Below are 14961 nucleotides of genomic sequence, written 5' to 3'. Positions count from 1 at the left end.
TTTTGAAATGTAAAAATATATTACTTTATCTGCACATCTCAAGTAAATTATGACAAATTATTTATATTGTAGTTAAGCAGTCTTTCTGTATCTTCATGATGTAGTGGACATACATCAAATTCAAGATGATTTATATCATCACAGTAGTTCTTCAGTTATTTCTATGTCAACAGTTTGTATGTACGCTCATTGCCTAGCTGTAAAAAAAATAAACACGACACCTGGTAACAAAGAAATAGTCAATAGGAACTAATGTGATGCAATTAAATAATGGTGAAAGGAAATTTTTGAGTACATAAGTAAAAGGCATTATTAATATATTTTGTGAAATGCATGTATCTACTGTAATTAGTATTAAAAATTATTTTAATTGACTTTTCATATTGGCCTGTCATCTCAGTGACTGACAATCAAAAAATAGCTGTTTAGTAGCTCTGATAATGTAGAATCTAGTTTCTACATCATTGTACTAAAGCTTCTGAACAGATGCCCATCCAAAGCATTTCCATGACCAGGTATCTCTGGATTGATTTCTTGAAAGTATCGTTATTTATAATTTATTTATCATTCTAAGTACGATTCCAAGTTTGGAAAAATAGAGGTATTTCTGCTTTGTAGAATCAGTTATATAGAAATAAAGGTTTTGAGAAGAGTGATCTCCTGAAGGTCTCAGGTGAGTTCTGTGTATAACTCCCTTCATCCTAAATGAGTACCCTGGGACAGCCTGCATTTAAAAGCCTAACAAAGCAGAGTTAGTTGAGAGAAGGTAATCTATCTGACTATATAAAATATCTTCCATTTTCTTTATATATCTCCCGTGGTTGTCACCTACTTGTGATTTCCATGTCATGAGTTTGTTCTAGCATCTATCCCCCTTGTGGTCCTTTCTGAGACACATCATTCTCTTTTCCATCCTTTAGGTGATTTTACTTATCTGTTTTCCTCCATCTAAAAGGGCTCTTTTTTCATTTTTCCGCTCTGTCTTTTCTTATCTTTAAACTTCACTGAGGGCATGTACAAGGGTGCAGATTTGCTAAAACACTGTAATCACCACTAGTCCTTTCCTTGATTTGTTTTAAACACCTACACCAACAGCCCCTGTGTCTCACAGATCCTTCTTTCAGTTTCTGTTTTTTCCTGGTATCAATGGGGTTCTCCCTGTTGATGTCTGGAACTTTTGCAATTGATTTATGCAGCGTTTTAAAGTTACTGTGTCTCAGATAAACAGAAATTGCATCAGGTTGGTAGTCAGGACTCTGGTCCTGTCAGTAACCTCAGGCTACTGGGGCACTTCTGGAAAATTGTGAGCTATAAAAGTAACTAGAAGTAAGAGAAAGATGCAGCCATCTAAATAATCTAATTATGCTGGAGCTCATGTGGATGATTGGAAAAATCTGTGAAGTGAGAGGAGCAGCAATAGTCACGTTATTACTATATGTTGTTATATGCAGTGATCATCCTCTGGTGGAGTTCGCAGTCTTGAGGGATATGGGTCAGGCAAAGAGTAAAGTTCAGACCCTGAATTTTAGAAAAGCAAACTTCCAGCTCTTCAAGGAGTTAGTCAAACTGCAGTCAGGGACAAGGGAGCAGAACAGAGCTGTCAGATCTTTAAGGACGCTTTCCACACAGCGCAAGAGCTCTCGATCCCCAGGTGTAAGAAATCAGGAAAAGGAGGCAAGAGACCGGCATGGCTCAGTCGAGACCTGTTGGTGAAACTAAAGGACACGAAGGAAATGCACAGGCAGTGGAAGCAGGGACAGGTATCCTGGGAAGAGTATAGGGATTCTGCCCAGTTATGTAGGGGTGGGGTCAGGAAGGCCAAGGTGAACTTTGTGAACAAGGTGAACTGGAGCTGAACTTTGTAAGGGCAGCAAATAATAATAAGAAGTGCTTCTAGAGGTATGTCAGCCGCAAAAGGAAGGTCAAAGAAAGCATACCCCACTAATGAGCAAGACTGGCAACTGGTAACAACGGATGAGGAGAAGGCCGGGGTACTCAAAAACATTTTGCCTGAGTCTTCACTGGCAATTTCTCTTCCCACACCTCTCGAGTGGATGGAGCGCAAGATGGGGACTGGAAGAGCAAAGTCCCTCCCACTGTAAGAGAAGATCAGGTTCGTGACCACCTGAGGAATGTGAACATACATAAGTATGTTCAGGTACAGGACCTGATGAGATGCATCCCAGAGTCCTAAGGGAATTGGCTTATGTAGTTGCTAAGCCACTCTCAATGATGTTTGCAAAGTCATGGCAGTCAGGCGAAGTCCCTGGTGATGGGAAAAAGGGTTGAGAGCAGCCCTGCGGGGAAGGACTTGGGGGTACTGGTGGATGAAAAGCTGAACATGAGCCAGCAATGCGCTCTTGCAGCACAGAAGACCAACTGTATCCTGGGCTGCATCAAAAGCAGCGTGTCCAGCAGGTCAAGGGAGGTGATTCTGCCCCTCAACTCCGCTCTGGGGAGACCCCACCTGGAGTACGGCATCCAGCTTGAGTGCTCAGCACAGGAAAGACATGGACCTGTTGGAGCAAGTCCAGAGGAGGGCCACAAAGATGAGCACCTCTCCCATGAAGAGGACAGGCTGTGAGAGTTGGGGTTGTTCAGCCTGGAGAAGAGACGGCTCTGGGCCTTATTGTGGCCTTTTAATACTTAAAGGACATTTATAAGAAAGATGGGGACAAACTTTTTAGCAGGGCCTGTTGCAACAGGGCAAGGGGTACTGGTTTTAAACTGAAAAAGGGTAGACTGAGACTAGATGTAAGGGAGAAATGTTTCACAATGAGGGTGGTGAAACACTGGAACAGGTTGCCTAGAGACGTGGTAGATGCACCACCCCTGCAAACATTCCAGGTCAGGTTGGACGTGGCTCTGAGCAACCTGATGTAGTTGAAGATGTCCCTGCTCATTGCAGCGGGGTTGGACTAGATGACCTTTAAAGGTCCCTTCCAACCCAAACTATTCTATGATTCTACATAAGCAAAGGTACAATTCAACTTTGCTTTTCGTTATCATAATAGAAATGAAATAGTATCTACTTATTCTTCAAATGATGCAATTCAGCAAAAAGGATTGTTATCTGTTACTAATTAGGGTGGTATGTTTGAATTGTTTCCTTTTTTAATACTTCCTGATGGACATAAAAACTTCCCATATGGATATTTTATCACTCGTGCTACATGTAATTGAAGATATTACTGACTTTTTCAGCAGTAACTGATAATTTCTCTGTAACTTTTTGAGTTCCTCTTTATACTGTAAAAAATCTGTGCAGTTCAAAATTTTGCCGCACAACATAATCTTGAATTTAGACTTCTATAACTTACAGATTTTTTTTTTCCCTTCTTAAAGACCACATATACAGCCAAAATTATGAACAGCATAAAAACATTAGCATAGCTGAGAAACTGGGTTTTGGTTTTGATCTTCACTAGTTTACTGTTAGGTGTGTGGTTTTAGCCTTTTACTCTGCACACCATAAAACCAGAGGATGAGGAGTTTATTTTCTTTAATTTTGTTTCTTTTTATTACTCCGGGAAAGTATTTCTTGAATAGTGATTCATGACTAATTAGCAAAATAGCTCTTGATTATCTGTAGGTGAACCAAGCTGAAAGAGTTCTGCTCCATTAAAGAAGATTTCATCTTGTAAGTTAGAACATTTACTACTTGAGTGTGTTCCGATAAGTCATTGCTGTATTCTAAGCATAATCATTTTTAGATTCCTCATTAAAATTCCAAGCAGAAAACACAATATAAAAATAATGCATTATTGTTCTATTTTCTTATTTATAGGAAGCCATTAATATATAAAACATATTGTACGTTAGTCTATGAATAAGGCAACTCTCATAAAACAGCTGTTTCAGGATACAATGGCTACTAAATGCTTTCATAGTTGCAAAAAGCAATTGGAAAAATCAATGAATAAAAATTAATTCAAAGCTACAGAGAGAAAATATGTTTGTCTGAGGATGGCCATATGCCACAAATTACTGAAAGCTAGGAGACTATTCTGAGGAAGCATCAGTAACTTATTTTAGACTTTTAGTCTGACCAGGTGTAGCTTTTTTCTGGGTTAAAATGATCCATCTAGCTATATATATGTATATCTGTTTGTATAAATATACACATATATGCTTATGCAGATCAATTCTGTGTTCCAGGGGGTCACTTTTTTTTCCTTTGAACTTTATGTTGGGTGCTCAAATCTGAATTTTATGAAATGTAAGCTGTGAAAGGCAGTGGTCAAAATGGGGCAAACAGTACTGCGAAGGATCACCTACCTGTTTCTATAGCAGTATTTATGATACAATTTTTTAATACTTAAATGTTACTTCCTTAAACACCAGTATTAATACAACAGCTCCATTCATAGTATTTAATAACAACAAAACCAAGCAAATGCCACACAAGTCAGGCATCTTTCACTGATAAGAAGTGTAACAGTCAAAGCATCATCTTAATCATCTTTTTCTACTAAGATGTCTTAGAAAGTGAAATAATTTGTAGGTATAAAGTATCACTACAGTGAGTAATGTACAAAGGTGAGCGAATATATACCAAAGATTGTGGCAGCTCTTTACTTGGAAGAAAACTTTACGGCTGACATGTATGGCTTACTGTTTGTAAAGGCTCATTAAAATACCCTGAATATGTTCTATTTTTACTACAGCTTATCAGAATTACATACTTTTTGTTTACTTACAGTATGAAAGAGGCTGGTTTAGGCCATAAACAGTGGAGGGGTGGTCCCATTTCATCAAACTGCAAGCAGTGTCCAGTAGTTTATACCAATCCTGTTTGTGGATCAGATGGTCACACATATTCTTCTCAGGTAAGAATTAAATAAAGAACTAAGTTATTCTTTCATTGTTCCAGTCAATTCTAGCTCTTGGAAAATAAAATACTGTATTGTAACACAAATCAGCATTTATTTGTTTTGGCTAAAATATATATTACAGACTGCAATCTACAGCAATTCTAGCATATTGTAAGACAAAAAAAGCGCAAAATGTTAGCAAATCCTAAGCAGCATGAAACAGTAGTGCTCCACAATATAATGGAGCTCCAGGTTAAGTCCACCTATGACAGGCACCAAGACAGGGTTTTGAGTAACGAAAAAAAGTTGCATGTCCCCAGTTTGGGGTAGGATAAACATGTTAAGTCAGATTTTCCAGTTGACCATTGAGGGGATGCTTCACACTCCAGGCAGGTAGGCATAAATGTAACATACCAAGATAAAAAAATGTAATAATATAAATAATTGTTGCATATATTTCCTTCTTGCAACAGCATTTTATGTATTTCAAGACTGTAATCAAATTTTCCTTCCATATTCCTGAACCCTCCTGTTTTTTTCTGTTGTACTTATTTGGAGACAGAATAATAACATTAAAATGTGACTGCCAGTTTAGTCAGTCTTTTTTGGAGAAAAGATTTTGTGCTGGTCATGCTGAAGGTCAGAAACCATGGGACTGCGTTAGTACAGTACTGAGGTGAAACTTGGGAGATGGAGGAACTTCATAATGCGGAAAACAAATCAATTTGTTTAGCATCCTCTCTTAAAACTTTGGGTAGAAGAATGTTCAGCCAATATTAACAACTGAATCCTCTCCAGGAGAAACAAAAGTGTGCTCTTGATGAACCCATTTTTGTCAGAAACAGCATGCAATTCAGTAGTTGATAGCAAGAGGAGCTATCATTCTGACAGCATGTCCTTCCACTAACAAAACATTTCTAATATTAGATAGTACCCAGTGCTTCAAGAGAAGTAGTAATAATAATAATGCTGATAGTTCTAGATTAAATTGACAGAATTGCAGAAGCTCTGTGTCTCTTACTTATAAAGAAGAAAATTTCCATATAGCATGTTAAGCAAAATATTTTTGTGATGTTACCCAGCATTTAAAAATTTTAGAGTTAGTATGGTGCTGTATTGAATTTTCTCTTGTTTTTTACTTCAATCACAAACTATGTCTGAATTTTACAAAAAAGGATTCGAGTTTCCAGGAGTGACTGGCTGTTGGATTGAACGCTTAGCATCCTCTCCAAGGATATTTTCTTCTTGAGAAAATAAAAACATCAAATATAGCTAGTGCTTCCTCAACCTTGACAATTCTTGTGCTTTTACCCTAAATCTTACATTAGAAAATGTTTTTCTTACAAACTGAATATTTAGTTAATCTTAATTTTCTTTTAAAAAAAATTAAAAAATGCCTAACTCTTACACCAAGGTACTTGAGGTATTGGACTCTTTGGCTTAGCAGAAAAATAATCCCTTTCCAATGACAGTATGACTTAAACTTTTAATTTAGGTATTTGAAAATATTCTTATTTTTATTCACAGTAATCTCCTGTCTGTGTTTTATCAAGAGCTTGAAATGTGCTTGTGTCTTACTTGACATATGGCCATTTAGGATTTATTTTCTTGTGCCATGTGAAGTTTCAGTCAATCTTTAAGCCCCAAGCCTAGCCTGCACATAGATAGAAAACAGACAGTAGTCTCTATGATTTTGCAATTTAAGTAGACAAGGTAGATAACTTGATAGAGGTAATACTGAATGAGCAACTTATTTTTTTTAATACTGTATACTTTATCCATTACAGTCTCTCCTTATGTTTTTCCTAATGTAGTACAAACATCACAGCCAGTTTTAACCCCATTGCTTATTTCCTATTTTATCATATAGGAATACTGTATTCTAAATAGTCCTATAGGCAGAAGTGACCCTTGTGGCCTTGGAAGTCTATAAATAACGATGAGACGCAGATATCATCAGTTCATGTGTTGAAGGTGAGGGTGTGCTTCTGAAACAGAATGATGAGAAATTAGTGAATTAAATACATATACTCTGCTTCCATTCAAGTGGATTACCAGAGCAGCAATAAGTGTGATGGTACATATTATCCAACCTCTATGTCCCTTACATGCATATAATGCAGAAGTAATGTATCATCAGAGAGCTTTTGCAGGGTTTCTCTTTTGTCTTCCACTGCCTTGTAATGGTACATTTCAAATCTAAGTTTATGGCAGCAAAACGCTAAAAGAAAGTTAATTAGCACAGAAGGCTATGAATAGTTATTTTTGGGTTTTTTTTCAATTATGTTATGATTTGATATTCTGTAGTGCAGTTGCATCAAAATAGAGGTCCTTGCAAGGTTATCTCAGAAGTAGTTGTTTTAAAAATTGACATAAAGACAAACATTTGTGTTCCTTTACTCCAGGCAAAGTTTAGTTTCATTGTATCATTAGGCTCCAGTAGGAGTTTATGTAGCAATTTTCCTGTATTTAGAATGCATTTGTCAATGACTGTGGCAAATTGTATAATACGTTTTCTGAAAATAAATAAGTCAGTAAATAATAGTATTGTAGAACACAGCCAGGCAGCTGGCAGCTATTGGGTGGACACTGCTTTGGGAGTGTGCCCTCCCTTTTCAGGCTAAGCCCATGCAAATATTTGTATTAAATTATGTAATTATAGATATGTCATACATGTGTTTTGCTTTGGGAAGAAAAAAAAAAAAAAAAAAGATGATGTGATGGGTAGACAGTGCAGAAAGAAAGGTTAAGTTCCAAATTGAGCTTATCCAGAGTCAGGTAACAAGTGTTTTGTTTCCCATTCATTTTGGCAGGCTAGGTTAGGTATACTGTGCTCTCAACCCACAATTAGTTGCATGCAGTCACTGTAAAGGAAAAGTAGCAGGTATAAAATATTCATTATTAGCATTACAAGAATGTTGCAATGAAAATACTACATGTTGAAATGTTGAGTAATCAAAGTGAACATTAATTATTATGTGAGAAGAAATTCAGTGTAAAGACATCCTGCCGTTTCCTTACCAGGGTGGTGTTACAAACAATTTTTCATTAATAGCCTTTAAATAATACTGCCTGTGTTTTACGCTTCCTTAGGCTAGTTTTACCTTCTGCATTTCTCTGAACTTTGGCATTTGAAAGTGCGTTATTCATTTTAACTCTAGGAATTCTCAAGCAGTGCTGTAGCATAGGGCTTTGGTACCCCTATATATTTGGCACCCCATCCATTCTCCAGGAAAAACACGGTCATTGCTGCCAGGACAGCTTTTGCAGCCTGTTTCTAGCTTCCTTGGATGTTTCTGTTGGAACAATTATCCCGTATTATGCTATATTATAACTAAGCTTTCTGAAAAATGGCCACAAGGAAAAAAAATATGGTCACACATCAGATGAATTGTCTTTTGATTGGCTTTTTCATGTTTTAATTACAGCTCCGGTGTTTGGCACAGTAGGCTGAAGTTTTCTCTCTTAGGTTGAACGTGGTTGACCAGTAGCCCTGCTATAACAAAATCTAACCTTAAATAAGATCAATGAGCAATGCTTTGAGTATTTTGAAAGGAAAACACCACAGAAATAAATTAATCTTTAGAATATGCCCATTGCCCTGTGATTTTATTCCAAAATCATCTTGGCAGTAAGTCCTAGATCAGTTTTATTGTTAGTAACAATTTGCTCAAGCTGGTTTCATATTGGCAGTCAATTTTTTATGAAATATTTTTCTCCTACCTATGAAAACTTCATGTGATTGATGATGTCCCTGTAGGTATAAATAGCAATAAAAATCATGTTTTTGCAGAAATAATGGGTCTAAACTAGCTTCTCAAACTAAGATGGAAAAGGAATAGAAAAGCAACCAGTCATAAAAAAGGATATGAATTCTTGATATACTTTACAGATAGGCATGTAGATTTAGATTTTTTTTAATATTCAAATACTTTCTTCAGTCTCCCAAATTATATTGCTTTATCATTAGAAAAGTGAAAGAGAGCCAGTGGATAAAATCACACTGTGTGTAGAGGGGGGAGTTTGGTGCTGGTTCCTTACTCTTATCCAAATTTTGTTTATAATTTTACATGAACCTAAATTCCTAGATTTTTATTCTCAGGGTATGAATTTTTCTTATTAAAGTCATTGCTGTCTTTATTCATTTCAAGTGTTCTTAAGACTTTTACTTAATAATCTGTATCTCTTAGTGCATTTCGTATGAGACAACTTCTTTGGAGGAAGCATAAGAAATAAGTATCGACATTTTTAACCTTTGATGTTATTTTAAACATTGTCCTATTATAAAAGTTGAATTGATTTAAATGTATTTATTAGCTTATTGTGAGTTTTCGGGTCACGTTCCTGACCTGTTGACAGTTCCTTTCTACTTCAGAAAAGATTGCTAGAAATAGATTTACAATTGCAAAATAGATACCTATTTTACAATAGTAAATGAAAGTAATTTTCACAAACCTGATTCAATGTATGTCAGTCTTACTTTTTAAACTGGGCTAATCCACTATGCCTTTTGGTTTTTTATCTGTATTGCTACTGAGCAATCTACTGTAGAGTTAACTGTCAGTTGAGATGTAGCCAAAAATGTTAAATCACTGCCTGCCATCTTTAGTAATAAAACAATGTAATTTCTCTGAAATAAATTATTTGACAGCATGCTGGTCCATATTTTTGCAGCTGGGAGAAGCAGCTTCTTTCAGGTGCTCTGCCAGAACCAATTTGTTTTTCTACTAAAAGCAGGTTTTGTTGAAAGGGGCCTCTCAAAATTAAGATTTGTGTCTCTATCCAGTTCCCAAGCAAGACCCAGCCAAAACCACCCTGTTCAAGTGGACAGGCCTTCTACAGACCAAATCTATGTTGGACTATTACAATGAAGGGCTTGTGGCTGAGGTACATTGGCAAATAGTTGTTAACAAAGTTGTTGGCAAAAGGAAAAAAAAAAAAAAAAAACCAACCAGAAAACCCCAACAAACCACGACCAGCCCTCCTTCTACTCCACCCTCTCACCCCCCAAAAAACACCCCACAAACAAAAAACCTGTAAAAAACATTTCTTGAATGAGACTGACTAGTAGTCAGTGAGATAAAATGTATCTTGCTGGATTGATCCATGGAGTATACTTTATCAGGATAAACTGATCTTTACAGAAATACTGGAAAGTCCTTGTTTAGAATATTATTATTAAATGCTTAAAAAAGGCTAATAATAAAAAATCAGGAAATAAGATTGTCTGGTTTTCCAACTTCTGCCATCGATGGGTTCTACCAGTAATGCCTGAAATTTTATCTGGAACCTTTAAATTGATAGGATGTGGTATTTTAAAAAAGGCAGAGAAATATCAGAAGGGTGACTCGCTTTATTCAGTTTTTCAAATAGGCTAATGTACTAAAAATTCCAAATTATATATGTGATCTCTTTTTATCAACTGCATTGAAAATAAATAGCTGCTAAAGCTGTAGAGAATGGAGATGGTAGCTTAGATGACAAATTACTTCATACAACCTTCAATATTTTGAAATTCTGAGCAACTCAGTATTTCTTAGACGGGGGTGACATATTTATACAAGCAAGACTTGAATTTGGTTTCCTTTTTTCATTTCCAGAATACTATGTTTGCTTAATATAAACTTATGTATTGAGCTTACATTAAAATATACATAAACCGTAAAGCTTCAATAAAAGCCGCTACTTTATGGACTGGAAAATATTTTCTTATGCCTTCATCTATATAATGTCTTTACATTGTTTCTTAAAACAATATTAAGTTTCCTCTAGAACAGAAACAATGTAGGCTGGAACGACAAACCAATAAAAGAATAGGACAAATACAGTAAAGTGAAAAAAGCGTCAGTGTTTATTAAATAACATATCACAGCAGCAGTATACTGATACAAAATAATCAATGTAGAAAGAACTCAGATTCAGAACCTATTCATGAAAATGTAATTTTCTATGTTAAAAGTCAAAGAGGACAGCCACTAAACCACGAAAAATCAAATAGCTTAAAGTAGAAGAGAAGATAGTTAAAAATTCAGGTTTCTTAAACTGTTGGGATGCATTAGAGACATCCATACTTATGTGGGGAATGGTCTTTCCCTGAATGGTAGCTTTAACCAACAGAAGTTAATCTTTTGAAAATAGTATTCAAAGTGTTGTAACTAGAATCACAGCTAAAATAATCAGAATCTTTTTGGCACTAGAATTCTTTTCCAGCAGAATGTATCCACATCGTATGCAGGCAGAAATGCACAGGAGCGGAACACAGAAGCTGCCACTGGCATAGTTACGGTGGGGAGCAGAGAACAGTTCTGAAAAGAAATCAATAGAAAGATGGGTCTGGAGCATTAAGAGACAATAAATAATGTTCTTCAGTTTGTGTAGCTGTTTGAAACATTAAGGCACCTGAGAAAACAGTAGAGAAGATAGTGATGAGCTGTGTCAGTTGCAAGAAGGGGGATCAAAAGAGAAGATTGTCTCAGATTTACCAAGAGGAAGCTCATTAGTGAGCAGGGGTTTAGTGGAGGATAAAGAAGGTAGTAACTGAAGAGGTGGTTAGATGGGATAAGAGGATTTTTATGGTCTTGGGAAGGTTTTGTTTAGGCATATTTTTTTTTTGAACCAAATGGAAAATAATTTTTTTTTTAAAGGAAGAGAGAGCAGTTAAAGATGGTGGGCATGAAACAAGATGGTGTCAACCTAGGGAAAAAATTTTGAGAGTTAGTAGCAGACAATCTGTGATAAGAACGGGATTAAAGAAGATGAGATTGAAAGTGGCAAATGGCAAACTGGCTTATGTCTTGGCCCAGTGAAAACTTTCAAATATTACAGTAATCGTTCTCTGAAAGAAGACCCCAAAGAGTGTGCCAGTGTAGGAGATGGTACGGAAAATGCATGTAAGTACTTATTAGAAAGGAAGAAGTTTAGTGGGGTGTGGCGTATTTCTGTTCTTGTGTCTCTGACAGCCGTACATCCCACCCTGGGCATGTAGTTCCATTCTCCTTGCAACATTCCGTCCTGTGTCCCAAGGGTGAGGGAGAGCCCTGGCCACATTAATTGTCCTTGTACAGAAGGCGGCAATGTAAGGAAATGGAAGAAAATGTAACAACAAAGACATTTCCTGTGTTACTATAGATACATGAACGGGATGATTACACTTTTTTTTTTTTCAGAAAGCAGTTTCTCTCTTTCTCCTTATCACCAGTGTGCCGTGGAAGTCAGTAAGTTTAGGTCCTTAAAAGGGATCATTTTCCTAAATTTATCCTGTTGGATAAAATATGTAGCTACACAATGGTACCTTTCCAAAAAAAAAAGACAAGAAAAAAATCTAACTTAAATGCATGCTATCTTTTTTTTTTCCTCTGTTATTTTCTCTTAATTCTGATGCACCATTTGTTTTTACATGCATATTTAAACCAGACGTCACTTCCCAGTGCACAGAGCCATGGGACCTTGGGGGTTTTGTTCTTTGAAGGTGTCTCCTTGTCTCTTCTTAGTCATACTGGAATTTAAATATATGCTTATCAAGTAGCAGTGAACCCAGGGATCATTTTTTTGCTTTAAAACAGAGCTTGTTCCATGTACCATGTGTTACGGAGAGTTATAATGAATGTATATTGGTTCTAATTTCTTTCCCTTTTTCTGTATCTTTAATTTTCTTCAAAACTATTTCTGTTTTTCCTTTTAAGAAGGGTTTTATAACAACATAGATGTAGAAGGCACAAAAGATGTACTTAATGTTGCTGTAGCCATTTTGGTTTCCTTTAGTGATTAACAGAACACTAAACATTTGAAAAGCTACAGAACTGCAATGAAGTGAAAGTTGCTAGAAAAAATGTAATTATTCAAATAAAATTTTTTTAGGACTTGCAATTAAATTTAGTAATCAAACAGAACAAAGTGTGTAGCTTCCAAAAAGATGTTCTGACACACTGTTGATATAGGTCATACTTGCACTCTGCAGGAAACTGAAATACTGTGAAGTTTCAGGTAGTAACATCAGATACCATAAGAGAAATTTAGAACAGCAGTGCTCTAAACTAGTTATACAGAGAAAAAGAGACGCTTCAGTCCTAGTAATTTAGCAGATGTCAATGAGGTAAAATATCTGTAACATTAAAGAATCATCTTCCAAGTCTCATTCTTTTTTTTATTTGTAATTTTGAAGAGTTCACAATGAAATACTGTAAACACAAACCAATTACTATTTAGATATTTCACTGAAAACAAATTCAGATGTAGCAGGATTGTTCAAGTTTTCAGTATTTCTGATGCTTGAATGCCAGCATATTATGTTTTTATATATTTAAGATTCTCTGCTTAGAATGCATCTGTAATTTGGGATTCTAAAATTATTCTTGAAAGGAAGATGATGTTTGTGTAGTCTTCTCTTAATATGCATGCTAATCCTGTTTAATGGGCTTTAATAAGACACATTTAGCATTCAACATTGTGATACGAAACAAATACATGTTCTTACAGCTCAAGCATATTAAATTTATGGCTGTAAAATAATACAGTTCTTCAGCTGAACCACAGAAAACTGTCTGGGATTCAGGTTTTCTGATGGGACGCCTGGTTACCACATTCACTTCCCTCCCAAAGTCATGTCACTTTACAATATCTAAAGCCACATATGGAAGCACACATCCAGAAGTTTCTGGGTTGTGTGAATTTCACAACACTGGGTGCCGTGAAGTTCCTGTTCACTTCAGGGCTGTTTGAAGCATTAATATACACCTGCCACTCTCCGTGGGGGGTGGGGGGAACAACAACCAAACCCAAAGAAGAGGAAGCCTTGAAGAAATCAATAGTGGATATTCAGAAATGTTCAGAAATGTTTTAGCCAGCTCTCAGACAAAATCCTTAAGGTTCTCCTGAGAATACAGAGACCTTCAGGAAACCTGCTTTCTTTCTACCTTCATCAGTTTTCTTCAGGGGTGTGGTTGTGACCGATCCCAACTTCAGTCTTTTCTAGGAAAGAGAACTGTCCAACCTCTTTCTTTACGTGTACAATGACTTTTAAGCTGTCTGCTTTCTGCTAAATTTACAAGAAGCAGATAATAATAGGCCCTTGTTCCACAAGTTAAGACATTGCTGCTTCCTCTGCTTCTTGTTTTTCTACATTAATGTTGAGATCAAAGTGAAACCAATTTAAGAAATTAACAAAGAGATGTACTGTTGGATGAGATCTTGAGTAAATGAGAAAAAAAGTATGAAGGTAAAATAACTTAAGCCCCTGAAGAACAGATCTGCGCATTGATGAGAACTGAGAGAGAGACGGGGGTCTGAAAAATATGACTGACTATGAGAGGTAGGGCCTCTGCATCATTGCAAAGTTTCAGGGAAAAAAAAAAAAAAAGAACATTATAGGCCAGGATGGTCTTTGTGGAAGAGAAAAATAAGAGTCTGTGTAGCAAAATTTGCCACTCTAGCTCTTCATTCAGAACATGACATATGAAGACTTGGCTTTGTGTTTTCCTGATTTTAATCCATATGTGTTTGATACAGAACAGGGAAATCTTGTGTATATTTTAGAAATCAAATACTAACAGTAAAAAGTAGAAAGATTTAGGCACAGTTCTGTGTGCCTCTACACAAGATATATCTTTTTAAGTTCAAGAAGAGATATATGTAATCCAGGGAGAAACAGTCATGCTTTGGAATATTAACTCCCACTTGCACGACAGCATGTTTCTTCCCTGACAAGGTGAAAACCATTATGAACGTGAAATTTCATAAACATTTCCTTCACTGATAGCACATGTAGCCTTCTATTTTGGACTGTTTAATAAATAAAATCTAGTCTTTGAGTTCAGTGAATTTTAGCATACATTTGTAGGTGGGCAAAAAACCAGTAGAGAACTGTAGAGGCAATGTGATGGTAAGAACACTGAGTGCCCAGGTGTGTCTAACTTCTGATCCAAACGGTGATTCTGTAGTGCACTGATGAAGGCTTTACCTAACTGTAACTAACTATACAGAATTTCTTTATTTTCTTTTTCATTTCCCCAATTGATATAGTATAGTTTAAATGTTTTAGAAACTTGGACAGGATAACCCAGCATGGACTAGCTAGGTCCATGCACATTACTTTTATTACTTTTATTATTTTTCCTGTAATTGAAGACTAATGAGCACGTCCTTTATATGC

At 36.1% G+C, this 14961-nt stretch overlaps 1 protein-coding gene across 1 annotated transcript in view; it reads left to right on the top strand.

Moving 5' to 3' along the window:
* The window catches only part of SPOCK3 (sparc/osteonectin, cwcv and kazal-like domains proteoglycan (testican) 3), a 138378-nt gene that overhangs the window by 49632 nt on the left and 73785 nt on the right, over positions 1-14961 (top strand). Inside the window, exon 3 of the mRNA XM_009893732.1 lies at positions 4703-4829. Coding sequence (XP_009892034.1) covers positions 4703-4829 — 127 coding nt within the window. The remainder of the gene's footprint in view (positions 1-4702; positions 4830-14961) is intronic.

The sequence above is a fragment of the Charadrius vociferus genome, unplaced genomic scaffold (genome assembly GCF_000708025.1).
Source record: "Charadrius vociferus isolate BGI_N301 unplaced genomic scaffold, ASM70802v2 scaffold59, whole genome shotgun sequence".
Classification (NCBI taxonomy): Eukaryota; Metazoa; Chordata; class Aves; order Charadriiformes; family Charadriidae; genus Charadrius; species Charadrius vociferus.
This window is presented reverse-complemented; position numbering and strand designations above follow the sequence as displayed.